Genomic DNA, 26,673 nt, shown 5'->3' with positions numbered 1-26,673 from the left:
TTAGTTGTCCTAGTTGGTATAATGTAATGTTGTCACCGCGTCAGTTGCGGTTGGTGGGTCCTCACTAATGACTCGCCGTGGTCCCTCACCTTAATCTCATCAGGATCGATCTTTCATACTCGCGCCACGCTCACTATTCTCACACCAGACACGGTTTTACACCCACTTGACAGTCATTCTTTAAGCAAATGACGCTTTTGGACCATTCTCAAGTTCGCTCTACATCATGCTACATCTCTCCCCGTGAAGCTCATCAGCTGAGTAACCACCATGGAGGCAACATCCCCATCTCCAACTCCCGTTCCCTCCGAAAAACATCAGACAGGAGACAACCCCAAACCCTCGCGCTCCTCCAAATTCCGTTTCAAATCTAGTAAACGCTACTCATCCCGCGACACAGATGACTCAACAAACCATCGCCATCGCCATCGCGATCGTCATCATCGATCCCACCACTACCACCACCGTCACCGCCGCAACCATGCCTCCGAACAGCCCAAACCCTCCTCCCCCTCCCCCTCCTCAAACCACCACCGCTCCATATCCCCCGAAACCGCATTCCGCGAATCCCTCTTCGACGCCATGGCCGACGACGAAGGCGCCTTATACTGGGAATCCGTATACGGCCAACCCATCCACACCTACTCCGTTCCGTCTGTGCCCGGACCAAACGGCGAATTGGAGCAGATGAGCGAGGAGGAGTACGCGACGTACGTGCGGCGACGGATGTGGGAGAAGTCGCACGAGGGGATGATGGAAGAGCGGGAGCGACAACGAAAAGAGAGGGAGAAAGAAAGGCATCGTCATCATGCGGCAGAAACAGCCCAGCAGAGGCAAGGGTTTGAGAAGGCGATGGAGGAGAGTCTGCGGCGGGGGGAGAGGAGGAGGAGAGTGAAGGTCTGGAAGGGGGTGTGGGAAAGGTATATGAGGAGTTGGGAGGAGCTGAATAACGCAGCTGCGTCAGCAGCAGGGAAAGAAGAAGGGGGTGAGGGGGTGAGGAGGCATATACACTGGCCGGTGGAGAGCGGGAAACAGCGAGATGTAAGGCGAGACGCGGTCAGGGAGTTTGTGTTAAATGCGCCATTTGCAGCAGATGGTAAAGGGGATATCTTAAGTGTGATTAAGAGCGAAAGGGTGCGGTGGCATCCAGATAAAATGATGCAGCGGTATGGCGGGTTGAGACTAGGGGAGGATAAGGCAGTGGTGAAGAGTGTGACGGAGGTTTTCCAGATTCTGGATGATTTGTGGACGGAGGAGAGGGGAAGACAGTGATATTATATGATACGGATTGATGTGCATGTTGAGCGTGCTGTTATGATACCCATCAGTTATTACTTTTATATTCGAATTGAAACTACCACGGCTATGTTTACACCTCATTTTGATAACAGACGTAATACATGAAAATGAAACGCTGAAGAGCAGCATCGAAAACAACAACCATCCCGAAAGTCAGGAAAAAGAATATTCAGGAATGATGAAAAGGAAACGTAGCAAAGCATTCAACTATCATCAACCCCTTTCAGTAAGCACGCTAGAATCTGGACTGTCTCTTGCTAGTCCTATAAATCGTGTAACCAACGTACGCACCGCCGACGGCACCTAGGAACAGGAAGGTCTTGAAGAAGAACCACAGCCAACCGCCAGACTTCTTCTTCGGCGTGGACCGCGCGCGCCCGGGCTTGCCAGAACGACGGTTTGGTCCGGTGCCGTGGTGGTCGTACAGGTTGTTGGTGGTGACGGAGATGATGTCGTGGTTGTCGGTGACTTCGCCGGTTTCGCCAGAGAATCCGAGGTATGCGACGGAGGGGATGTTGAAGTTGGTTTCAGGCGAGTTCAAGGAGAAGCAGTTGGTCCATGAGCCGTCGGATTTGTATTGTAGGTCTAGTGTGAGAGATTTATCTTGGAAGTAGGTCAGTTTGGCCTTTGTGGGGACCGATGCGTCACGAATGCCGCGGGCCTGTATAAATCTCGTAAGCTGGGCTAATAATCAAATATATGAATTGTTCGTACCGAGCAGCCTGCAAGTTCATTCTCCTTGCCATCATGGGCCTGGTCGTATGCGGTCTGGCCATCACCCAACATAGCCATGACGTAGGGGAACGAGGTACCGGGTCTGTTGTTCTTGTATGTATCAAAGAAAATCCCCAGGCCCTCAAACTTGTCTGCAGAGCCGAATACAGGGCCTGGGATGGCACGCTGTTTCGTAAGCCAAAGCGCGAATCCGTCGCCGTGCAAATGGCCTGAGCCGTGGAGCTTGAACTCGAATTCGATCTATTCCAGCATTAGACTCGCCATCATACTGAAAAATTGTGGAATGAGTGCTGACCTCCCAGTTTGTGGCGGTCAGAGGAACGCGTGAGAAGATCCAGCCTTGTTGGGACTGTCGCTCGGAGGTGAGACGGACATATCTAGTATTCACATTCAGCATCAGCATTCTGCATGAGCAGAGATTATGTTCTTCACATACTGGTCGGTACGGATAACAGTGTCCCCGCCAAAATCCCACCATCGACTATGCATATCCGAATCCAGGTACGGCTGTACAGTTTAAATTAGCAAACCACTCTATGGATTATTCCAGCATGGTGGTCCGTACCGAAGATAAGCTATGGGTTCGCAACTAACCAAGCGCAATTAGTATGCATTGTTGACGTTGATTGATCCGTTCTCAACTCACCGGTAGCATTTTGATATCAGTGTCCTGCCAATACGTCGTAGCTGCGCTCACGGACAGGGCCAGGCCCACGACCGTCGAAGCTAGCTGCGAGAACCACATGGCGAGCGAGCTAGAGGAACCAGAGCAAAAGATTGTAAAGAAGAAAAATTGTAGCAGACAAATTGTCGGGATGATGTGTATGTAGACAGAGAGCGGAAGAGTAGTGCAATACTCGGTAGTATTCAACAGGCGAGTCTCATACAGAGGACTCGTGCGAGCAGGTAGAAACCGATGGCGGCTGAGAGAGTGAAGGTAAATAATCAATGTCACCGGGACATGCAAGAGCTCGCAAACATTGACCACCGAGATCGTTTGCGGTGGGAGTGGCAGGGCACAGTTGGGTTATTGGAGGGGATGTAAAGACAGAAAGGTGGCTTCTAGAGGGTGCAGTGCAGCCACTGAGGAACTGTTGGAGATCGCGGTGGCCATACCTTACAACCAACGTTATTTACAGGTGTCCACTTGCCTGTGGCTGCGTGGCTGCGACTGCGACTGCGGCTCAACCCGGCCTAGTCTAGACTAGCCACATCTCAGCCACCCCGGTCAGTGAGGTCACTGCAAGTTTTTATCTATCATCTACAAAATCACCAAACCCCGCGAACTATCTGCATCCAATACACATACACATACACATACACAGCATCACAATGGCGCTCTTCGGTTCCTCAGAAACCAGTTCTTCCGATAGCTCCACCGAGCTTAAGAAATCCCTGATGCAACAAGTCCAAGCAGAGGCAGCGATGAGCAATGCCCGCCTGCTAGTCGCTGTACGTTTCCCCTTCACCTTTAACTATCCCAGAACAAATCTAATCCAATAAAACAGAAAATCAACGAGAACTGCTTCGAACGCTGCATCCCATCGCCCGGATCGTCGCTGTCCGCTGGCGAAAACACCTGTTTGTCGTCGTGTATGGAAAAATACATTTCGGCGTGGAACTTGACGAGTCGGACGTATGTTGCGCGTGTGCAGAGTGAGGCGAAGAAGATGGGTGCTTCGGCGGATGTTTTGGGGGGTTTGTAAGCACACAAAACAACAAGAAAGCATGAAGAAGGAAAGAAGGAAGGACGGGAGGGTTCCGTCTTGTATCATTATAAAAAATCATTATAAAGGGTCATTGTACGAATAGTGTACAATAATGGATTGTCATGACACACATCACTGACATCACTGCATAAATAGCATTCGATTATTCAATGTTGAATAGAATTCCATTATGAAATCTTGCTTCATATTGTTTACTAACTTTTATAACAATAGCAGCCTTCTATTGGCGAAATTCATGTTGACGAAAGAACGAACTCCTGGGATAAGATAGGCCAAAGAAATAAATGCCGAATATACAATAACACTATAACTCCATATCTCAACCCAAAAAGATAAGAAAAAGAAAGAAAAAAAAAAAACAACAAAGGCAGAAGAATAGAAGACACCATTCCAAAGCCCGCCTTAGATTTCCAAGCCATCTTCATAATCAATCCAACCCGTCTGCTGCACTCATCATCTACCCCCTTGCCTTCAGCTGTTGATAACAATAACTGCAGCCTTGCATATATAAGTAATACAAAGGCTGAGGAATCCACGCTTGAATCATTGAGTAATGTATGTCTTATCTTGTTTTATCATTTAGTCTTAGAACATATTTCCTTCTAGGAAATGTCAGGAACCCCATTACGGTAGTAAGTCGGCGTGATCAGATCTGTGGGCGTCGATTTTAGAATCATCCTGCCATGAATGCCAGCTGATTAAAACTCGGTGAAAAGGTTGTGATATCTAGATTGTCCGTTGTCAGTCGCAAATAGGGTATAGTATTGGAAAACAAGGGACTTACGGGTCTTCTCCATGAGCACCATACGCTTCGTTCTCCTCCGGGTACTTGTCAAACTGACTAGCATCGCCCTGTCCAGCTCTGACCGGAGGCACATATGGCGCATCGATATCCTTTCTCAACAGCCGATCCCACGTGACCTCGGCAAACCAGGGATGACTCTTGACATCCTCGGGACCTCCGTGCAGATTTCCAAGACGCTTCGTTAAGTCCGGTGTGATGAGTTGTGAGAGCAGGTCGACGGCATCAGGGTGCATGTACGGCGGAAACTTGATTTTTCCGCGCAAAATGTTCTCGTATATTTTGACTGGGGAACCGCTGTCCCAAAATGGGGTGAAGCCGCAGAGCATCTCGAAAATGAGAATGCCTAATGACCACCTACAAATCATTAGACATGCTACCTCTCCTTTAAACTGTGACACTTACCAGTCCACCGACTTGTTATATCCCTTGGAGGAGACGACCTCGGGAGCTAGATAATCAGGGGTTCCGCAAAGGGTCCATGTGATATCAGGTACTTCCTTTGCAAATCCGAAATCGGTAATTTTCAAATGCCCATGCCGGTCCAGCAGCAGGTTCTCGGGTTTGAGATCCCGGTAAATGATGTGTTGAGCATGTAAATATTCCAAGGCAAGCGTCACCTCTGCAGCGTAGAATTTGGCGACGGGGTTGGGGAATCTCTGTATTAATTAACAACAACCTCAACAATCAATCCATCTCATCAATCAACCAGAGGGGAACTTACTTGTGACTTACGGAGCAGGCTAAACAGCTCCCCTCCTTCCACAAAGTCCATAACCATGTACAAATTCTTCGAGTCCTGGAATGTTCCCCATAGCGTGACAAGAAACGGGTGTTTGACGCGCTGCAGCATCCTCCTCTCGTCATTGGTATGTTCGACCTGCTTCATCTTCACCACCTGTGCCTTTTTCAACACCTTGACGGCGTAGAAGCGATGGTTATGTCTCGACTGGACCAAGTGCACGCGGCCGAAACTGCCAGTGCCCAGCGTCCGTTGTAGCGTAAAGTCTTCTAGTGAATATTTCCCCTTTGTCTGGCGCGGCTGTGACTTTGCGATCTGGAACTGGTTCGCCTGTTGCGAGAGCGCCTGCATGGCGGCGGAATCGGCGCCATGTTGTTGTTGCTGCTGTTGATTCGGCTGCGGCGGGTTGATGATGCTGTTTATGCTGCCTATGCCCTGGGTGTACTGCTGGGTTGAGTTGTTTGGGGGCGGCGGGGAGTGATGGGCGGTGGAGGTCATTGGGGTATCGGACGGCGTGCCCTTGTTGGAAGACTCGGTTTTGTCGCTGGAATCCTTGCCGGACGGGCCCGGGAGCTGGTCGGCGTCAGAGGTTTGTTTATTCTTGTTGTTGTTATTATTGTGATTGTGGTTATCGGCGGATGACGAGGGCAGGTCCCTCGAGCCGGTCGAGTGTGTCTTTTTCTTTTTCAGCAATCCTCCTAATGTCGGCATGGAGCTAAGGGCAGCAGCTCTTTTCAGACCGCCGAGAGTCTGAAAAAGAATCGGGCGATGATACGATCAATTGAGGTGTACCGGTGTAGGTTACGCGTGGGTGTAGGTGCCAGGAAGAGGCCTGCTGACGGTACGCAACGTAATTTGGCGAGCTGCTACTGCCGACCGCAATTGGCGGCTCTGCTGGGGTCGGATGAGGGAGAGAGGGGAGAGGAGATGCGATGCAACAATGAGGGGAGAAGATTGTCAGTCTGTTGTCAGTCCAGCTAGTTAGTATGCGTAGTGCATCAGTGCAGGATGTGCAGCGCAGTCGATGACCACAGGACTTGCGAGCCGGGCCCCCTCTGACGTACCAAGCGGGGTTGGCTCAAGCACCCAATTTTAGCCAACAGTCGATAAGGATGGCGATGCTGTTGATGACACTTGATACAGTTGTGACGGACAAGGGACGATCAGCCTCTGTTCATTATTTGCTAAACAATGATCTGCTCTTTCAGCACAGGACCAGATGAGATTCTGATGCATCAATGAGGCCAGACTGCAGCTTAGAGTCTCAGCCAAGGCTTGGGAAAGGGCGTCAATCCCTCCCGTTTGCGGCGTCCAGTCTGCGGGGCTAATAGTATGGCTGGCTCTGCTGATTGATCAGGCTCTGACAATATTAATGTTATTGTTCAGGTGATAGAAATAATTATGGCAGATCATGAATGACGATGAGTGAAGACTGAAGAATGCAGTTAGAGTTTGTATGCAGCGTCAACGTTGCAGTGGACAAGGAGCCAGACAATGCGGCGGTTGTCACCATTAATTAAGCCATCATAATTGCTGCAGATACAAGAACAAAGAGTCCTGTATGCCACATACTGTGCTTATGATTGCTACTCTAATTAAAATCAACCACTTTTAAATTGATTTATTATCCTTATCAATTTATCCTTTTTGCACCTTATAAGGCCAATAGCCATATCCCCGTACTACTAGTTACTAACCTACTAATTCTACCGGTTTACTCCTTTTATTCTCATTCTTTATACCCTAATAGCCCTGTTTCATATCGAAAATTCAATACCACGTCAATTTCAATTCTTATGGGATTTCGCCCCACCTCAGGGATTGTCAACTGTAATCTAACAACTGTGACCATCTTTCCAATCTTTTTGAGCTAGCTGTCAATACCGGGGTTGGGGGCTTAATCTGCTACTGATACCACATTAGACAAGGCTGAATTGGTGTGGGGGTGATAATACTCACCACCTATTTACATCCGCACTGTATGTGAGGACTTGACTGTTAGTCAACCGATGTTTCTATTAATACCTACCTATACATACGTCTATCCCGGTTCCTTCAACGATGGAAACTTGCGAGTCTGATCGTATCTAGATCTGTCTTCTCATACTACTCTCTGCGCGCCACCAACTCTTCCACATCCCAATTAGCAGTCACAATAGTACCGTGAGGAAGCCGGCCTCGGGGTTGACATGCCAACTACAAAGTGACTGATAACGTTTAGCCTTTATAATGTTGTATGAACGTCGTAGCCTATATTCTGAGGCATGACATCCACACGATAATCTTCTTGGAATTAAGGATTCTCGCTTCCATTCTTGACGCCTCATTATTCATTATAACAAGGTTGTAGCAATAACAGCAAGTATACCCAGTGAGTCTGCTCCAGCTGAAATAATTTGGGCTCTAATAGTTCCTGATGATAAACAACAGGGCCAGGGGTCTAGATATTGACAGGATTTGTTAAAATTATATATGTAAGTTGGGATTGTTATATCTACAGGCACAGGATATAAATTGATGGATATAAATAGCCACCATTTGCTATTCAGTTTTATGGAGTGATATATTAGCTTATAATCTTCAAATTTTCCGATTTTTATTAATGTCATTGAATATTCTAATCCGTAGAAGGGGATTCTCATTCCGCATTGGCCCTGTAACTAGAAAATACAGCTAATATCATCATTACCACACTCTAACTGATGAAACTAGGGAGATTATTTACTGTGCCGCTAGTTGGAGGAACATGAGTGGATGTAGCTTTTGAACTTCTACTTGGTGTTAGTGTGGATGTTGCTGTTCTCTTGTTTATCAACAAAATGGCATTGATTTGAGTTTATAGTTTATAAGCAGAGAAATCAATTGAATCAGGGTCAGTTGAGTTGCTAATGATAAGCCTTAGAGTCGAAGAATTGTTCACTGTTATCTGAAATTGTGGCTAATAGATATATCCAGTTAATGATCAGTATTTTCAGTTATTGCTATCCATAATCCCCTTATTTGCTTATTGAGAGAGTATTTGACAGGTATGACATTATAACTCATATTAATATTTAAATCCAGATTACTAAAAAGGTATAGCAACTTGGTCGTGTGAGCAGTACCAAACTCAGAGAGGGCTGACTGAAGTATTATGTCCAGCCATACATATATAGAGTTATGTGTATACTGAAGTGTATGTCCATACTGGAATATTCCTGTGTACGGCTTCCACTACACCCTGGTATCCTGGAAATTTTAAATGGGTGTTGGTAACAATGATTGCTATGGCTTTAATAACAGCCAGCCTGGTTAAATTGCTGGTTAGAGATTTGAAAAGAGATAAAGAGTAATATGCTTAAATAAACTGAGCAGTGGTATCAAAGTTATCATAAAGGAATTCTGTATATTAAGATGTATTGGTATTCTAATAATTTTAATACTGTTATACTGGGTGAGAGTATCTATTATTCTTTTTTGATCTTTAAAGTTTGTTTAGTTAGTTATTATTTAGAAGGTAAAATAAGAATAGTTATATGTATACTAAATCTAATAATTATTAGAACTCATAGCCTATGATTTGAGGGGTGCTTATTGATAACAGTGTTATTTATATAGGGCTAGAAAGAATTTGTTTTTAGATTGTTGATGTTAATATGGTTAGATGATTTGAGTCCTTCATTTAGGAAGGTATTGTTTTCTTACACCTCTTTCAGCTTGGCGATAGTCTTGGACTTTAGACAGGGTTTTTATAGAGAGGTCAGTTTCTAGAAACAAAAATAGGAAAGTTCTGTACTCCCATCACCCACACTGCACTTAAGGGCTTTGGGATATGGTGCACCAGTGCTTTACAGGGTCGAACTTAAGAGGAGTTGGGTACTAGAGATCGACTCCATGATGGTAGTTTTGAAGAGAGAGGTGCTTAAGGAAGATAAGTAATAGTAAACATGTTTATAGCATCAGCTGATTCTTGAACTAAAACCATCTTTTTCTGTTTTGGAAATTTGTTATGAGTTAATATCTCCTAGTTTAGCTTATGACTAAATTTGAATATACTGTGTCATCATAAGAGAAGTAATGTTGTTTTGAATCTACTCTAATCTGAGAAAGATGTCTTGAATCCTTTAGTTATTATAAATTCTGGTACTATTAAGTCTTAAAAAACTAAGAGGTATAAGTCTATAGTTAATTAATACAAGAATTCTATTCTTATCTATAATGATATAACTATCGTATAGAGGATTAAAACTTCTGTTAAAAATGTCTAATTCTATTGTAGACCTAAGCCTTTACTAGGAGCTTCAAGTCTTTAATAGCACTTGATAGGGTATTAACATCTATACAAAGATTAAAAGATTGGTCTATTAATATTCAATAAAAGGATATAAGATATTTATTGAAAAGACCTATAGTATAGTGAAACAGCCTGGCTTCATTGTGAATATGGTCTGGTAACTCATAGTGAAATGAAGAACTTGTTGATATGGTCCTAGAAGAAGCAAGAATTGTGCCATGGATATTTCTCCCTTATATAGGTAGCTCCAGGACTCTTTCTTATTATTTTTCTAGTATCTGATTTGACATCATTTTAGCTCTTTCAAGTGGCTAGACTTAGCCAGTTTGACGACTGAGGCTTAACTAGACTGCGTTTTAGTTATAAAATATGGATTAGCTTGAGCCAACGCTTCAGTCACCGTAGACCCAAATGGCACGTTAATTCGTGTAAAGATCAACGCATGTAATTGCAGCAACTACCGTGGTAGCAACTACAGGCATATTACCTACATAGGAAGGACTCCATACTTTACTATATAGTAAAGACAGAATTTGTAGTGGGTGCCAGGTGAAAATAATTACAGCCCGGCAGATATAAAATTGATATTAGAGGTCAGAACTAACCACATCAGCAAACAGTGAATTTCTAGTAAGAACATCTGTAATTCTGCTCAGTACATCATCCGCTTGATTGATATGACCTGTTTCAATTGCATGTTTGGATTGTTCGTATAGAGTAAAATGATTCTGATTGGTCAATTTCTTCAATTTTGGAATAAGCAACTAGCAAGGCAATCATTTCACGACAATATCTAATATTGCGGAGCAACGCATTATTTTTGACTTGGAAAGGAAGAGCCTCCATTAATGCCATTTTTTTCAACATATTATTCTAAGCTTGAGTAATGACCTAGAATAGTAATTAGGGCTCGAGAGATCACGCAAGAATAGTTCTAGATTCATAGGGCTAGTCCTATCTGGGCTCGTGAGATGTTCGGCCAATCAGCGCATGGTGTGATCCAACAGCAACAATAACAACGTCAATGACTTTTCTCAACGAGGCGGTAGTATGTGTCAGAAAGAATATACGACTATGATACCAATGGAAATCCTTACTAAATAAGGGTTGCGCCATTTTTGGTATAGTGGTTAAAAGTTCAACAGCATGTATTAGCTCGAATACATGTATCCATGTGCTAGCTCTACTACCATAGCATGAAAGCTCAGGAGTAGTTAACCGAGTTGAGCAACTAATATATATGTAGTAGTGTAGATGGTGGTCAACTAGTGTCCATATCAATTCCCAGTCAGATGACCGATCCTACCACCGAGCTATACAAGTGGCTATATTTGTACTTCATAATTGATATAACGCATCTCAAAGGAAATGAGCCACTTAGCGTCGCACTTGATTTGTTATAGTCATTTATAGAGATGTATTCACCAGGAAAAAAAATGGTATCCTTGATATTCCGGACAACGAAAATGCCGTTAAACCCCAGCTTCAGATATCATGCATGTAACAGGACTAGTAAACGCCATTCCCATTGCTAATAAGACCAGCCGGCCACCACGTAAGAAAAAAAAACAAAAGAAAAGAAGAGCGGTACACGTGAATGAATCTAAACCCGAAAATGCTCCATGTTCTTCTTAATCTCGCCAACAATCTCCGTAGCCTCGGCCTCATTCCTGGCTTCAAAATCATAGCGCTTCTGCTCATGCCCGTCTGTTCCGCGAAGAACCACGACGCGGAAACTCTTTGGGTGCCGGCGGCTGACTTTGCTGCCGACGATATCGTTGAAGTTGATCGAGCGCGTCTTTCCCGGGGTCTCAAACACGCCCTTGCCGGTTTCGCCGGGCATGATGTGCAGGTAGTCATTGTCGAGGACAAGGACTTTCTGGTTGGACGCGGTGAAGGACATGGATTGTTTGCGGTAGACGTAGTAGCGCCGGTAATAGCCGCCGACGAGATCCTGTTTCTGGGGCTGGGAGAGTGGTTGGAGGACTTGATGGCCTCTCTTGCCTTTCTTTGCGGCTACGAGGTTCGCATTGCCGATTTGAAGAGGTGCGTTGGGGGACGCGCTTCCAGGGGATCCGGCGAAGGATGCCCCGGCACCGAAACGCCGGCGAACGACGTCGAGTTCGGATACGTTGCCGAGGACTTCTACGGTGCGATCAAGTGGTGCGACTGTGTTGGAGTTCTGGACTTTGAGTAGGTAGTTTGCTTTGTCTAGTCCCCATCTCTTGCAAACCGAGTCTAGGATCTCCGCAATGTAGCTGTCAGTAGCGGTATTGACAGTGGTTGTTTGGCTCGAGCCTTCGATATTGACAAATCTGACTTTTAATGTCTTCTGCACGCCTAAGCGAGGTGTGGCATGAGACGTCGGCGCGGGCATGTCGGCTGGTGTCAAAGTATTGTCATTTAATGCCGAAGAGAATGGTTGGCCGAGGATCGGATTGGCTCTTGGTACCGAAGGCGCGGGCTTGTTGATTTGAGGAGGAGTAGTGCTAGAAGGAGCTTGAATGGTAGGGATGCCTTCGCTGGGCCTAGAAATAGGCTCGGGGTTGAATTGTGGATAAAGTCGAGAGTTTTCTGCAAACTCTGCATCCATCGCCTCAACCAACGCGAATTCATCATACTGCTTTCCTCTCATTCGGCCTCTCATACCAGCAGAACGATTGTTGTTCGAGGTAAAATCTTCCAGTGGACGGTTTCGACCCAAGGCAGGGAAATCATATTCAACTTCCCCATCCTCTACCATGCGCAACGTCCATCGGTTCACGTTCAGCTTATTAGGTTCGATAGATGGTTTGAGGTCCTCTTTCATATACCTCCACAAGGCTAGCCCAATGGCTTCTGTAACTGTAACGGGACGCAGCTGGTCGTGATCTCGGGATTCTCGGAATATAGGCATGTTGAAAGGTTCTTCTGGGTCTTCAGAAAATGGAGCGTAGATCTTGATGTTCAGAGCAGTGTTGGACTCAGCACCCCATAATGACGCAAACATCTCCAAGGGATTCTTAGGCACCGCTTTGCGCGCATTCAGCTCTTTCGACAACAAGCTAATTGGTTGCAAGGTGCTAATTGGTCGAGGCGGAGGCAACTCTTGCAACTCCGGGATCGCTGTTTTTAACTTCTTAGGCGATGCGCCGTGAGAGCTTGCATTGGGCAATTTGTGCATTACAGCTGGAGAGTCTAGAGTAGCGTTAAGCTCGACACCAGCCAGTAATGAAGCTGATCCAGCGGTAGCGCCAAAGTCTGATGACAGAACAGAATCAACAGATCCAGGTGCATAATCTTCGTCATGATCCTGGAGATCTCTAGAGTTCAACTCGCTGTTCTCATTCACATCATCTTCCGGTTCTTCGATAACCTCATGCCTCGAAGAAAACTGTATCTGCCGCCGTTTAAAGAGGGCAGGATTATCACCCTCAGACATGTCACTGCTAGTAACCGTATCGCCCCGCGGCCGCCCTTTTGTGATCTCAACAGTCCCAACAGAGCTTCGTCGATGCGCATTGTTTGCGGATGGCCGACTTGCCAAGGGCGCAGCTGACTCCGACCCTGATCGATCTCGCACTGGCATTTTGGAGAATTTGATCTGTTGGGCAGCTCTAGTGTAACACGTCAATATATACGCCACAATCATGCCGATGAGCAACTCACCTTCCACCCTCGCCTTCTTCTTCACTATCGTCGCTCAAATCACTACTATCTTCATCGTCACCCGCTCCTTGTTTTTGCTGATCGCGATGCTGGCGATCTCGTCGTCGATTCTTTCGGCCGCCGCGTGTGTGAATCCTTGCTCCGAACACGTAAGTACTGCCACCACCCCCGCCCGTCACCATCCCGCCCTCGTCCTCATCGCCATCGTCACCAATGCTGAAGCGATCATCCTCATTCTGATCACCATGATTATGTCTGGCAAAGCGGTAATATTCTGACGCGACGGTGGCGGTGGTAGGAATCGGTGGTGAGTATGTTCGCTTGATGATATCGCCGTTTTCCTGGGCGGTCGGATTCGTAGTGGCCGGCAGCCATCCAGCAGCGCGAAAACCCGGCGTATTGAGTACTGAATCGTTGACTGTTATCAGTCGGTCGCCGATACCGTCTTTGATTATTGAGAGGTAGGATGTTCGTAACTGCCAAATCGTAAAGCTATAGATATTGATCAGCGGGGTTCACGCGGTGGAACAACAGCAGTGTTCACGTACTCTTCATTCTGGAGTAGAGACATTCTGGAGTAGGGCCCTGCCGCTTTCTCATCAGATCTCCTAAGTCACCTCAATCCCTTGTGTGACGTTGTTAGATCGTAGTTCGTTATCTTTCAATCGAAGGGCCTGGAGAGGCTGCGGTCACCATAGAAGCAAGCCACGCCAAGATACCTGTTGCGTAAGACCTGGCAAGGGGTCCGGTAATATCAGGGTAGGACCAGCCTAGGTAGAAGAGAAAGAGAGCGTAGAGCAGCGTATAACAGAAAGACAATGCTAATGAGTATGGATAACTGCAGTGTTACTGTTCATCGGCAGTGGCTGAGCGGAGGTTAGCTCCACCGTATGCGCCAAACTTAACGACAACATATAGTGTCAGACTGTAAGTCGTTATACATTAGTATAGCTGATTCAAATTCCTGGTAATATAGTGATATTGCGATATCTTAGTATTCTTAATTTTTTAGGTTATACATCTAAATCTTTTGCTTGCTGGTCGCCCTCGTGGAAGATTAAGCACCACACTAGTCACGTGCTGGCTTTGTCTCCCTCTCTCGGATAGCAGCAAGGCAGCTCTTCAGCTCCTCCTGAATCCGTCTTATCGGTACCTCTTGACCTTCTCCACAATATGCAGCTATGCTAGCATGGTCGAGTATTACATGCTTTCCTGACGGTAGGCATCCGGGCCATTGTTTTTCATGAAATATGTGCCGACACCCATCCACGCGCCTATCGTAACACATTCTACTAAGCCGAAGCGACGCTGCAGCTCAATACTGAAAGCTCCGACGCTATCCTAATATCGTTGCCCCGCCAGCATGGGCTCTTTTCAGGCAGGCAACATGCCCATCTGCACTCAATTCCACGTATTACTCACCTGTATCAGACTGGAATTCTAACGGTAAGTTCTTAAATTCACGAGGGGCCGCTTTATTGTAGATGAGACGGAGAATATTCGAAAGCGAGAGATCAGATTCGACTTGAACAGGTTCGCAAGTGTCGCGGCAGTAGAAGAAAGGCCGCGGCTTTACGCCAGTATTCCGCCCAAAACATGTTTATTGGATGGCGGTAACTCATGCAAGCTAAAAACGCAGACCTGTATGAAGTCATCGAATTTCGAAAAACAGCAGCATACGGGCTGATCTTTCTTGCGCGCCGCATGTTCGAATATGGCGAAGCACACTTCCAATCGCTTCATGTTTATCTGAAAGACACGTGGGGGGACTTAGCTGCCGTCACTAGCGACATCCTATTCCCGTTCGACTTTTCGGAAACCGATATCGAGCGCATTAAGCTGGATAGCTATCGTGCGGTAGTGGGAACTGAGCTTTTTGCGGTGGCCAAGGAGAGAATGGGCGATTTATGGCCAGACAAAGGCTTTATTGAACACGACCGATACGATGATTGCAAAGCTGCCCTCCAAGAAGTCAAAGATCAGATATGCGAAGAAAGAGCTGAGTATGAGGATTATTGGCCATTTGACTACTCCTTATCATATAAGTTTATACATTGGAATGGTTCGCTCAAGCCCGACAATTTGATGACGAGGGTATATCCTCCGACCCACGACGATTTTAGGCAGCTTGGCCGAAAAGTAGTCGTCCCCAGCCCGGAAGGGCATCTATGACTGGTAAATATTCTGCCGTAGTATCCGATCGTATCTTCATACTCTCAGAATTTAAATTGCTCGGATCCTCAATACATCTGGTGTCCTTAAGAGTACAGTTGAAATCATACTAAGAGGTTGCAGCCAAAGCTGGGTGTCGAGGAGTAATATAGGAATTCACCAATTCCGTGTTCCCAAATCTAAGATCGGCGCTGATTTTGAGCGTCTAATAATGATAATCGGATGTAATCTCTGCCATTTATTCGGGTGCTGGTGAGGTCTTATGACCACTGTTCACAGACAAGGTATCGCTTTGTTCGGGGTATAGGTGGAGACAGATCTGTTAATAGTAACATCTCATGTTTCTGATAAAGAATTAGACGTCGCTAAAACCTATCTATGCATGATCTACCTATCATAGGCTACCAAGATTTGATCTGATTTGATTATACTATAGACAATAATTATATAAATATATATATAGATATAGTTTTATAATAATACATTTATAAGTAATTTATTTCTTGGCAGGCGGTTGGACCCCTGTATATGACCATAGTTACATATCTGTACATATCTGTACATTATGTATTCTTGATGCGTTCAAAAATGTAGCTGTGGCTCTATATACCACTCCCAAAGTCAATTATTTCCTAGGAAAAATCGATTTGTGTTTGGCCCTTAATGCATCTTTTTACGCCTTTTCCTAAGAAAACATTTCCTTTGCTTCCGTTCCTCCTATATCTATCAACCACCATTGTAGCTCAGCCTTTGGATGACACATCCTCTGGAATTGGTCCACGTGGCTCTTGTTTGTCCTGCATTTACGGTAGTGACGGAGACGAAGATTGTGACGGTCTACCATTGAACGCTATCCAGGATGGGCCAACAACCGACGAATCGGCAGGTTTAGGCTTTGAATTCGAAACTTCGTCAATCCGATTCCAATCAGATCATTGTAATTACGAGGACACGCACCAGGCAAAGGGGAAAATGGTCAATGGACGGAGTGGAATAAACTGGAAGCTAACTGCAGATTTTTTGGATATAGGGGTGCTTTCGGCGGAGTATATTTTGGATGGTACACAGATTAAGATTGGAGCTAGCACTGCGGAGGCAGCTGCGAAGGCTGTTGCAGATGATATCGTGAGGATGAATTTCTCGTCACTCATATACGTGTACTTGTTGACACATCGACTTCTTTAGATTTCATGGAACCCGTTTGCTGATATGACTGACAACAAAGTATCCATTACCGGCAATCTTTGCAACCCTTGGACTATTTTTGGTGGAGGTACTGCGGGTGAAGTTGCGACAATCCAATGGTCGCCGCAAGTCACTGCCCCTATGCCACTTCAAGCCATTTACGAACTCTTTGGTCAGCGAACAGGCTCGATCCTGTTGCCGAAGCCAACACACGCCAACCAAAATATGGTTATGGTGACCAAGAAATTCTTCCAGTCTAATCCCAATGGCATGTCATCGAATGATATTCAGGAAGATGTGTTAGGTTTCTTCTCAATAATTATGACATACGCTAAAGCGGCCGATAAACTTGACGAATCGGGTCCTAAGGCCCTTATGTCAATCATGCCTCGGACTGAATTCTCTACCATATTCAAGCTGGTCAAGTCACGAGTTAAGGGTGACCTCTACGAGATTGTGAAAGTCCTTGCCTGCTATAAAAGTAACGAGAATGATGTTGAGTAAGTGGACAAGGGCCCGCGTCAGCTTTGGATGATGATTATGCTTATTTACTAGCCTCGATTCTCACTACTGCTCAGGAACCGTTGAGAGTCCGACGCCGAATGGCCAAATGGATAAACAGAGCTTTACACTTGTTATGGATGACAAAGGCAAACAGGACAGCGCTTCGGTAAAGGACTGGATGGACAGTATTCAGGCTGGGATTTCGCCGGACAGGCTGACCGAAGTTGATGAAGTTCGGAACAGCCAGGTCGGGGGCCTGGGAAAGGCACTGGAAAATCTTCTTGACAGCTCACAAGCAGCTCCGCTTTTTGAGTTTAGACGCCTTGCGAAAATTACTGCATCTGATCTGAGTGACTTCGCTAGTAAGGTAGAGAGTGCGGTCATCGATTTTCACAAGAAATATAAATAAAATAAAAACGCAGATCTTGCTTACGACTGTTAATACCAAGGAGTTCCCAGACAGGCCGTTTTGAAGATATTATTATCCTTGCTCTCATTTCGGCGGATGTCTGTGATGCCACATCACCTTATCTGCATTTCTAGCTTCGCAAAGAAGGCATCTTCCACAGCAAACGTAGGTTCGCTTTTTTTATCTGAATACAACGCAACTTAAGAATTAGAATTTAAATTCAATACCACAGAAGTTCAGAAAGCAACCCTATAACTTGGACAAATAGGGAAAGGTGTAGTAGGAATAATCTTCACTTTGCCACAGTAAGCCCTCGTCAACTACTTCATGTAATCATCCTAGAGGACTTCTGTTGCCTGATTAGCTATTGTAAACAAGCCAGTAATTCACAGCACTGGTATTATTGGTCGTTTCTTGGAATCCTAAAGCGGACTGCATAACGGTCAGTCAATATGCAACTGTCCTGTTCCTACCTATACCACACAATCTTGTTGCAATGAGCCCGGAGATGCAATTTCCTAGACCATAAGAAAATTTCTTCCGAAATCTCGATTGTTCCACAGTCTGTCAGACTTCCAATGGTATCCATGGGTGAGTGCTGATTGAAATTGTTGTCATACAACAGAGTGCTCTTCTGTAAAGTCCCGATCAGCAGAGAAAGTAATCAAGACTGTAAAAATTATGCCTTTTCCTGGAGGAATTTCATTAGGCTGATTGATCTTGGACGTAGAATGGTGTTTTAGTGACTTGAGCCCAAAAAGCATGACAGAGCTGTCTGATCAAGAGTTATAGAAGAAGACGCCTCACATGGTAAAAGTCCAGATCTCTGACTTAAGAGTTTCTTATGGAGTCATTTGAAAGAAAATGCCTCTCGCATTGTCGGCACATGTTGCTTGTTGAGGCGGTTGCGCGCGATCTGAATTACTTTTTCAGAGAAGATCAAACGGTTGAGCTTACCAGGTGTACCAGGCAAAATGAAAAAGCCCAAAAAAGCAAACGGTAGAGTGGTGCTGGCATTAATAAATTTAATAAAAATTTTAACATAATCTACAACTTAAACAACCAATTCGGGTTGGATGAGATTGCTGGTAAATTCTAATGAAGCCTCAGGATAGAGTTGTTTTGGCGGTGGTGGCTCTGAAACAGATTTGTGTCTTTAAAATTGGAATGGTCTTCCCCAAAGCCGAAGTTTTTCAAATCAAATACTCAGTTTAAAAGATTTGGATTTGATCGACTATATCCTATCTACCCTATGGATATGAATATAGACAATTGATAGTATTTTTTTTTTTGGATACATTGATCAAATAAGCAATGATTCACGCCGGTGACCATGAGTTGGCATAGTATGACCCTACGTTCGCTTAGGTCGTTGCAGGTTCTAGTACGGTAGGGACAGAGGCATTGAAGACGTTGATACTTGTGATGTTAGTATACAAGCAATAGACTTGAATATCTAAAGATAGCTGCATGGGTAAATATTGAGACTTACTATTGACTGGCCCCACAGAATTCATAAGGGTTACCGGGACAGGCTGAGTTGCACTGTTCGTCTTGGACTGGGACTGTAGAGGCATCGAACGAATCGCCACAAAGACATTGACTAGATCGTGTGGATCATATAGTTCAGTTTACAATCTTTGTATCCGGATTAATAAATAGGGGTATGACTGTTCAACCTACTTTTGCCTGACTCCGGAGTATTTATGACCCAGTTCTGCACAGGTATTCACGCATACTTGAGGGTCGTTGGATTTGCCGTCATTTGGAGCAGTGGTGGACAGAGTTGGCTGTGGTGTGGTAAAACAACCCACATATTCATAGGATGTTATGTTTGAGAGTAGTCGCGGGAACGAATCGATTAATTGTGCTTTTCCACTGAGCTTGAAAGAGACAGATATTGTAGAGTCATAATCTAGTGCCAACGAATAATCGCCCGGATAAACCCAACGGTCACCGTTGACATCGGTTCTAGCAATATTGTCTAGCGTAAGAGAGAAATTCAATGTTTGTGTGGAGCCAGGTTCAATCCCATGCAGCCGACCATAGGACGCAAGCTCTTTGTTCGGGTATGGCGATGGTCCTCCATTCTTGGTTGAAATGAAAACTAGACCAACATAATCGGAGACTACCTTACCCGTATTCTGAACGTTAATTGAAACCGTAACGAACGGTAGGAGATCCAGATAAGGACCCTTAAAGCTGCGATATGAAGGCCAATCGAGCAATCCTTGGCTTGGAGCAGTGTGGCTACTGGGATCTGCTTTCACCGCAACTAATGATTGAATGTCATAAGTATTTTTTGGTTTCACCTTCCAAGACACCGAGAAATTGGTATAGTGTAAGCCGTAACCAAACGGAAGCACGGGGTGTCCTGTGTACCATGCATATGTGCGACCAGGGTTTCCAGAGCTGGGTCGAAGATTCATATCAAATATGCTTACTTGATTCACATAGTCCGCTGGGTATTGCGTGACAGGCAATCTGCCGGCTGGTGCTTGCACACCAGTGAGGATATCGTAGATGGCCTGACCTCCGTCTTGTCCTGAGTAACCCACCCAAATGATGCCATTGACAGATGTGTTGTTTAGCAGAGTGCTGTCATCTATTTGACCTGCGCCCCATTGAACAATAATTAATTTCTTGCCCAGTGCTGCCAATTGCTCAATCAAATCAAGTTGATTACCCGGCCAATTAATAGTGGGACGGTCATGGCCCTCATATTCAATACTGTTGTCAATACCTCCGACATAGATAATGTAATCGGAATCTTTTGCGGCTGTGATAGCAGCGCTGAAATTGGTCGTACTGGTTGTGTTCGTCAGAGTTCCCAATTCATACTGCACTTCAGACGCTCCTTTCTGGAATGCCTCCAGCGGAGTGACAAAATAAGGCGGTGTTCCATAGTAATCGCCTTGCATTTGAGAGGTTGCATTTGCCATCGGCCCAATGATAGCTACTTTACTCAGGGTCTTGGGAAGAGGCAAAATACCATCATTCTTTAACAGCGTTATGCCTTCGATTGCAGATTTATAAGCAAGCTGTTGAGATGCCACGGTATTTACGTCTGCCCATGACAGCGATTTGTATTCTGCAGGGTTGTCGAAGTATCCAGCTTGTATGAGGGCTGCATATGCACGAGTAGCCGCCTGATTCAAGGCGCTCTCAGTGGTCAAGTTTGCAGGAATTGACTCATTCAAAAAATTATACGCAACGGGTCCACAGTCAATATCCGTCCCTGCATTTAGAGATACTGCAGCGGCTTGTGCCATTCCCGAAACATACTTATGGGGATCGTACACATTCATAACAGCACCACAGTCGCCGATCACCAGGTTATACGGATCAGAAAAGTCCCAATGCTCCCGAACGACATTTTGCAGGAGATACCGGTTTGCACAGGAAGGAATTCCGTTAACAGCATTATAAGAGCACATCACCGCTCCAGCCTTCGCATCGCGGATGCATGTTTTGAAGCCTTGCGAGTAGTAATCTGCCAAATCTTGTTGTGTGGGATTCAAATCGTTGCCATTTCGACCATCCTCAATATCATATGCAGCGTAGTGTTTACATGTCGCAATAATTCTCTTGTATTCAGGATTCAGACCTCCTTGCAGTCCAGGGATCAGGTTCTTAGCATAGTTCTGGATAACAAGCACTGCTTCTCCTGGAGTTTCCATTCCTCTGCCCCAACGTGGATCCCGAAAACCGTTAATGTTCGGTGTCATGTAAGCTAGACCAGCTTGTCCACCATTAACAAAGGCTCGAGCCTCCGTTGAAATGGCGGAGGCAATCTGACCCGTCAAAGCGTCATCAAATGATGCAGCAATGGAGAGCGGGGCTGGAAAGCTAGTTGCAGAGCTGAAATTGAGCCCAAGCGGGGTCTTAAAATGAGCGCCTGCGCTGTTTGCGACACCGTGAAGTGCCTCGCTGTCCCACTGAAATGATGGTATTCCAAGTCTTGCAACTCCGGAAGCCGTTCCTTGAACATTATTAATTTTCTCTTGCAGTGTTAACGCATTCACTAATGCAGCAGCACGGTTCGCAACTGAAAGCGAAGAGTCACAAACGTCATTGGAACACAGTGGGTCGTAGGCACAGTTGGGGAGTGTCGGATTATAAGGACTAGTGCTTGGGTTTGAGATCTTATAGACATCGATTCTGCATAATTGAATTTACATCAACTAATAGACCAGGAAAGGCATAGTATGGGATTAATTCCGCATCGACAACTTACCGATTGCCACCGCCACAAGATTCACTTGCATTTCCCGGACAAGGCGTGTTACATTGACTTGTGTCGACTTGAGTGCCAGAACTTGTACTCCAAAGGATAGGATATTGATGGCTGCAAAAGCATTGGGTAGAGTATTCAACTCCGGAATAACTGTATCCCGACAAACCACACTGGGTTGCACAAGACTCAGGAGTATTTGCATTGGAATCAGGTAATTGAGTACCATTAAGCGTCCGAGGAGTGGTCTCATCCGTAAAACAACCGACAAACGTGGTATTAGCATTGTAGGGAGGCAAACATGTTCTCCTGCCAGTTAGGCGCGGTGATGACTGCCATGTCGACAAAGCAGTAACCGTACCAGCTGATAATAGAGCAAGGAAGCTAAGAATGAGGAAAGAGATCATTTTAGCGTGCCCTGACACGATCGGGGACTAGCAGGTTAACAGCTACTTTCAAGGCAAACTTAGAACTGTGCTCTTTTACTGTATCTGAATACCTGCGAGGGGATGGTGATCTGGATTCAATGCCTCTATTTATACATACACGAACAGAATTCTGGCACTTCAAAGATTGTGGACTGCAATTAGTCTACTAGTACCCTTCAGGATCCTTGATTTTAGCCGGATTTTCACGGGACTGTTACATTCATAATCATGCTGGAGTAAAGATGAGAGGGGTCTTTGCCGGAAAATGGGTACAGCAATGAACCTTATCCAATCAGTTAGTCATATTGTTGCTGCCGAAGGGTAAATTATACTAGTAGTGGACTACATTGCCATAGCAAAATAACTCATCGGCTCGAAGTTGAGATGGACAACTACACTTAGCATGAAGCTCGGAACTTGTCTACCCAGTTTTCGTATCCGAAGCCAGCAGGTCTAGACGGTATCCGACGAAGTGATCGTGTATCCGATAAATTTTTCCTAAGAGGTCATTGATGCACCTCTCACTTCCTTGGAGTTCAATGGTATCATAAGTCGCCGGATAATCTCGAATAACGAACCGGGCCCTTCGGATGGTATGAAAATATAATTAACTAGCCAATTTAGTGGGGTTGTACCTGCTGGATAATTCAAATATCGCATTAAGCAAAGATTACGTCACTAATCTAGCAACCAGCTGCCAAATCTAACTACAAAAATAGACAAAATAGAGATCTCTAAAACACAAACTAGCAATAGCACACGGTTCCCAGTAATGGTAGGTATAAGAAGGTGTTCAATGACCTCGCAGGCATTTAAAACAGACACTGCTGAGGCTCTAGGATTTTAAATAGACTTCTTGGACAGCAACTCAAAGGGGAATCTGTAATATTCACATTATCTATTATGTCTAGCAGAGGAACGACTCCCCAAAGTGGAAAGTGCGGAGTGAAACACTCGTATTCTATACCACTGGTAAATAAACGGAGGTGATCGACTTCATCGTCTAATCGACTTGCTCAATAGCCGGCTCCCGGTAATTAACAAGGGTGGAAGTAAGATGTTGTTTAATTTTGCAGGGGTACTAGTTGACGCGTCCCCCACAATTACGGATAAATGAAAGAATGCCATGATTCTCCAGTGCACAGACAAAACAACTCATTTGCCACATACATGATCTACCTGCAGATTTCTCATTTCCTGCACTTAGCCGTGGGAAAATGTCACCATTTCATCCGTTCGTATTCATGTCATGTGCTATGGAATTCACTTTTTGACTCACTTGAATATAAAACAGCATCCGGTAAACCAGTGTCGTTCGGCGTATTTTGTATTGATGAAATGTCTATAAATGTAATGATATCTCGCCCAGAAGTGTTTTGCATCAACCAAGTGAAATGGTAACACCAGTAATCATGAAATCAAACGCAATTATCTTATATGCCTCCATGGCGACTTCTGTTTTTGCGAGTTCGGTTAATCTGACGGTCAATCCCTCTGTACCAAGCTCGGCCAGTTTGCCAGTTCCTCTAGATTTTCAATCATTTTCAATTGAATTCGCATTCTTCGCCGATTTCAGCGGTAAGGATATCTACGAGAGGGGCGAGACAGACTACTCATTATTACAGGAAACAAATCTCATCCGAATAAATTCTCTAATAACCTCCTAGCCAATCTCAGAAAGTTCAATGGAGATGTGCCACAGATCCTCCGCATTGGAGGTAATACTCAGTATGTTGAAACTATTCTCTTTTATACTTTCTTGATCTTTCTTTGATCTTTTTGGTCCTGCTGTTAATAGCATTGTCTAGGGATCATGTCACCTATTATCCCAACCAAAAAGAAAGTATAATCAACAATTGGGCTGGTAATGGAGGAGATCAACCTGCAAACACATCTATTGGTCCCACCTTCTGGGAATCATTTACTTCTATCGATGGTCCCAAGTATATCTTCGGATTGAATTTTTACAAAAATGATTCCTACTATCTCGACAACTTGAAAGGAGAGGTACAGCAGTCATTGGAGCAAATCCCTGCTGAGCGGCTGCATCTTTTTGAGATAGGTAACGAGAATGACTACGGTGCATTATCCGGATTCCGTCCACCAAACTGGACACAGGAGGACTGGGTTACTGAATGGAATAATCGTGCCGAACACATCCAGACTGCCAACCAGTCACTTCGTTTCTTTGCACCATCAACTTGTTGCTACAATATCACGACCAAATGGTCATTCTTTTCCCCTTGGACGATATGGAACAGTACATTCAATTATAATCGACATAAATGGATCCATGAGGTGTCCCAACACGGGTTCGTATTCCTTAAAAACCTCCCCGGAAACTTCTAATTAATTATTTATGATGAACGCGGTCAGATACATTTCCGGCACTGGTAACCACCCTACATTACAAGGTAACTATACTCCCATTAAGCTCAACCTATGAACCGTGGCTATAGCCGGGGAAAGAAAAATTTGACCAATAAATAGGGACTCTAATGAATCACACTAGTGTGGTTAAAAACGGCACAATTCATCAATCACTCAACGCGTTGAACACCGCGGGAGGACGGTATTACACTCTAGGCGAAACGAACAGTATCTCGGGCCAAGGAGCGTGGGGAGTGTCCAACGTATTTGGTGCGGCCTTGTTCATAGTTGATTATGAGCTTTACTATGCTTCCTTTGTTAGATTTTCTCTACCCCTTTACTATTTTGTCTTGTTCTAACAGATCGATGTTGTATAGGGCGTCCGCCGCATGCACATGCATCAAGGCACTGCCTATCGCTATGGAGCCTGGATGCCAATTTCCCAGAATGGAGTTGGCCCTTCAACTAACCCACCATATTATGGACATACGATGGTGTCTAAATTCATCGGTAATTCCACCAAGACGCAAATTAACAATATCGATCTCAAGAGCGATTTCCATTCCGCATATGCAGCGTACGAAGATGGGGAACTGGCCCGTGTTGTCTTGCTCAATTTGCAGGAATGGAATCCCTCAGGAGGAGTCAACGCCACCAATGCTACAGATCCTAGTGTCCAGGCCCTCAGACCCAACACAACGTTTACCTTGGACTCGGTGATTGGGTATTCGTATGCAACAGTTGAGCTTCTAACTGCTCCAGGGGCACTATCGACCAAAAATATTACAATGGCAGGTGTGAGCTACGATTATGAACTGGCTGAAGGGAAACCAGTAAAAGTCGGCAACGAAGTTGCCGAAGTAATCAGGCCTCAGAAAAACGGCACTTTCTCTGTGAGCGTGGGCGCGTCGACTGGAGCGCTGTTGAAATTCTACAAGGCGTGAATGATGCGCCCCCGGAGGTGTGGACTTGGTCCTAGTAGAAGCGCCAAGTTATAGGTTGGCACGACTGTATAGTCCAGGCGCCTCATTCGGAGATGGAAGAAATAAAAGCTAGTGTGGAGTGTAGCTTGAAGTAGACGGGGCAATGAAATAAAGTTAAATCTGTTATCCGTGCGACACATTGGCCGAGAATTAAGCCGACAATTGTGGGGGTTAGTGCGTAATACTGTAATACAAGATTGTATGGCTAATTACGATTCCCACGTGGCTTGTAGATCCTGCTTTACGTTCGGTATATGCACCAATCTAGAATTGACCCTAATCATAACTTACTAAAAGGTAATAAAGCACATAAAAATACATGTGCTAGGTCATATTATGCTCTGTTGGATAGGAATAGCCAACATCCCTAAGCTTAGTTTTTGCTCGCCTCCATTGTCTATATTTATCACTAGATTGATATACTGCAGGATCATACGAAGGGTTTCCCAAATTTGTAGTGAGCTTCTATGGCACCAGCTAATCGACCTGCAATACATACTCAAATGAGGGGTCCGGATGACTGGACTTGCTTTGTGTTTCTTCAGTCGAAAATTGTTAAGTTTCACTTCGCAGTTTACTAATTGCGTTAGGATATAGTTGAATGTGGGGAAGGTGACATTCGGCTACTGATATTTAACTCTCATACCAGTTGCCGGTAACTTTTGAGGTTTATTTATTAGTTACGGACATGTCCTGAAACTGAAATACAAGGAACTTAATAATGCCAATACGAACATAACGACTGACTTTCCGTACAGCACTTGCTCTTATAGCCTAGATGGTATTGGAGAAAGCTCACTTTCCTGACCCAGATTAAGTCATCAAAAAAGCTTGCTTGTCATTTTAATATTACGGTATCTATGAATGTCAAAACACGGATTAAATTTCAAAGCAATCTTCCATCCTTGCCAGTGACTTGGGCAAATATCAGACAGAGGCGAGGAACTGACTATGTGGGATATACCTCAATTTGTCTCGTCATTTCCGAGTCCGCTGGCATTTGGACGCGTTAGAAATTTACCGAACTTATTGGAATTTGAATAGACGAAGAGAAACGAATTACGAAAAATGAAGATATAAGCTTAATTGATATAGCACAGGAAGATTTCGTTAACACTCAGTCAGAATCTCTAGGCCGGCGTAATGAGGTCAAGAAATT

The 26,673-nt window shown here is 44.9% G+C and overlaps 9 protein-coding genes across 9 annotated transcripts; 5 read left to right on the top strand and 4 right to left on the bottom strand.

The window, feature by feature from the left end:
* Positions 1 to 110: 110 nt before the first annotated feature.
* BGW36DRAFT_368072 (uncharacterized protein) lies at positions 111 to 1,323 on the top strand. The gene has a single exon (XM_046214948.1). The coding sequence runs from the start codon at positions 271 to 273 to the stop codon at positions 1,270 to 1,272; it is 1,002 nt and encodes a 333-aa protein (XP_046078348.1). The 5' UTR covers positions 111 to 270; the 3' UTR covers positions 1,273 to 1,323.
* BGW36DRAFT_368071 (putative lectin family integral membrane protein) lies at positions 1,324 to 3,122 on the bottom strand. Its single transcript, XM_046214947.1, has 6 exons — positions 2,681 to 3,122; positions 2,600 to 2,623; positions 2,471 to 2,541; positions 2,330 to 2,411; positions 2,014 to 2,274; positions 1,324 to 1,960 (listed from the first exon to the last, which is right to left on the bottom strand). The coding sequence occupies exons 1-6, from the start codon at positions 2,777 to 2,779 to the stop codon at positions 1,535 to 1,537; spliced, it is 963 nt and encodes a 320-aa protein (XP_046078347.1). The 5' UTR covers positions 2,780 to 3,122; the 3' UTR covers positions 1,324 to 1,534.
* Positions 3,123 to 3,366: 244 nt separating this feature from the next.
* Positions 3,367 to 3,740, top strand: BGW36DRAFT_393253 (putative mitochondrial intermembrane space translocase subunit Tim13; the record flags this gene model as incomplete). Its single annotated transcript, XM_046217788.1, has 2 exons — positions 3,367 to 3,486; positions 3,543 to 3,740. The coding sequence occupies 2 exons, from the start codon at positions 3,367 to 3,369 to the stop codon at positions 3,738 to 3,740; spliced, it is 318 nt and encodes a 105-aa protein (XP_046078346.1).
* Positions 3,741 to 4,462: 722 nt separating this feature from the next.
* On the bottom strand, positions 4,463 to 6,019 carry BGW36DRAFT_286441 (kinase-like domain-containing protein; the record flags this gene model as incomplete). Its single annotated transcript, XM_046210417.1, has 4 exons — positions 4,463 to 4,490; positions 4,549 to 4,923; positions 4,972 to 5,225; positions 5,291 to 6,019. The coding sequence occupies 4 exons, from the start codon at positions 6,017 to 6,019 to the stop codon at positions 4,463 to 4,465; spliced, it is 1,386 nt and encodes a 461-aa protein (XP_046078345.1).
* Positions 6,020 to 10,857: 4,838 nt separating this feature from the next.
* On the bottom strand, positions 10,858 to 14,097 carry BGW36DRAFT_311410 (putative stress activated MAP kinase interacting protein). The gene is made up of 3 exons (XM_046212476.1): positions 13,778 to 14,097; positions 13,230 to 13,721; positions 10,858 to 13,177 (listed from the first exon to the last, which is right to left on the bottom strand). Exons 1-3 carry the CDS (start codon positions 13,798 to 13,800, stop codon positions 11,185 to 11,187), a joined length of 2,508 nt encoding a protein of 835 aa, XP_046078344.1. The 5' UTR covers positions 13,801 to 14,097; the 3' UTR covers positions 10,858 to 11,184.
* A 586-nt stretch (positions 14,098 to 14,683) lies between these two features.
* Positions 14,684 to 15,561, top strand: BGW36DRAFT_17372 (uncharacterized protein). The gene has a single exon (XM_046209667.1). It carries the CDS (start codon positions 14,850 to 14,852, stop codon positions 15,399 to 15,401), a length of 552 nt encoding a protein of 183 aa, XP_046078343.1. The 5' UTR covers positions 14,684 to 14,849; the 3' UTR covers positions 15,402 to 15,561.
* Positions 15,562 to 16,064: 503 nt separating this feature from the next.
* Positions 16,065 to 17,499, top strand: BGW36DRAFT_422261 (uncharacterized protein; the record flags this gene model as incomplete). The annotated part of the gene is made up of 3 exons (XM_046219676.1): positions 16,065 to 16,526; positions 16,587 to 17,086; positions 17,142 to 17,499. 3 exons carry the CDS (start codon positions 16,065 to 16,067, stop codon positions 17,497 to 17,499), a joined length of 1,320 nt encoding a protein of 439 aa, XP_046078342.1.
* Positions 17,500 to 18,702: 1,203 nt separating this feature from the next.
* BGW36DRAFT_435668 (glycoside hydrolase superfamily) lies at positions 18,703 to 22,140 on the bottom strand (the record flags this gene model as incomplete). Its single annotated transcript, XM_046221425.1, has 4 exons — positions 18,703 to 18,918; positions 18,992 to 19,102; positions 19,183 to 21,660; positions 21,737 to 22,140. 4 exons carry the CDS (start codon positions 22,138 to 22,140, stop codon positions 18,864 to 18,866), a joined length of 3,048 nt encoding a protein of 1,015 aa, XP_046078341.1. The 3' UTR covers positions 18,703 to 18,863.
* A 1,433-nt stretch (positions 22,141 to 23,573) lies between these two features.
* On the top strand, positions 23,574 to 25,475 carry BGW36DRAFT_393249 (glycoside hydrolase family 79 protein; the record flags this gene model as incomplete). Its single annotated transcript, XM_046217787.1, has 6 exons — positions 23,574 to 23,739; positions 23,787 to 23,889; positions 23,970 to 24,473; positions 24,538 to 24,575; positions 24,652 to 24,848; positions 24,909 to 25,475. The coding sequence occupies 6 exons, from the start codon at positions 23,574 to 23,576 to the stop codon at positions 25,473 to 25,475; spliced, it is 1,575 nt and encodes a 524-aa protein (XP_046078340.1).
* Between the last annotated feature and the right edge of the window lie 1,198 nt (positions 25,476 to 26,673).

The sequence above is a fragment of the Talaromyces proteolyticus genome (assembly GCF_021365285.1).
Source record: "Talaromyces proteolyticus strain PMI_201 chromosome Unknown BGW36scaffold_1, whole genome shotgun sequence".
NCBI lineage: Eukaryota > Fungi > Ascomycota > Eurotiomycetes > Eurotiales > Trichocomaceae > Talaromyces > Talaromyces proteolyticus.
This window is presented reverse-complemented; position numbering and strand designations above follow the sequence as displayed.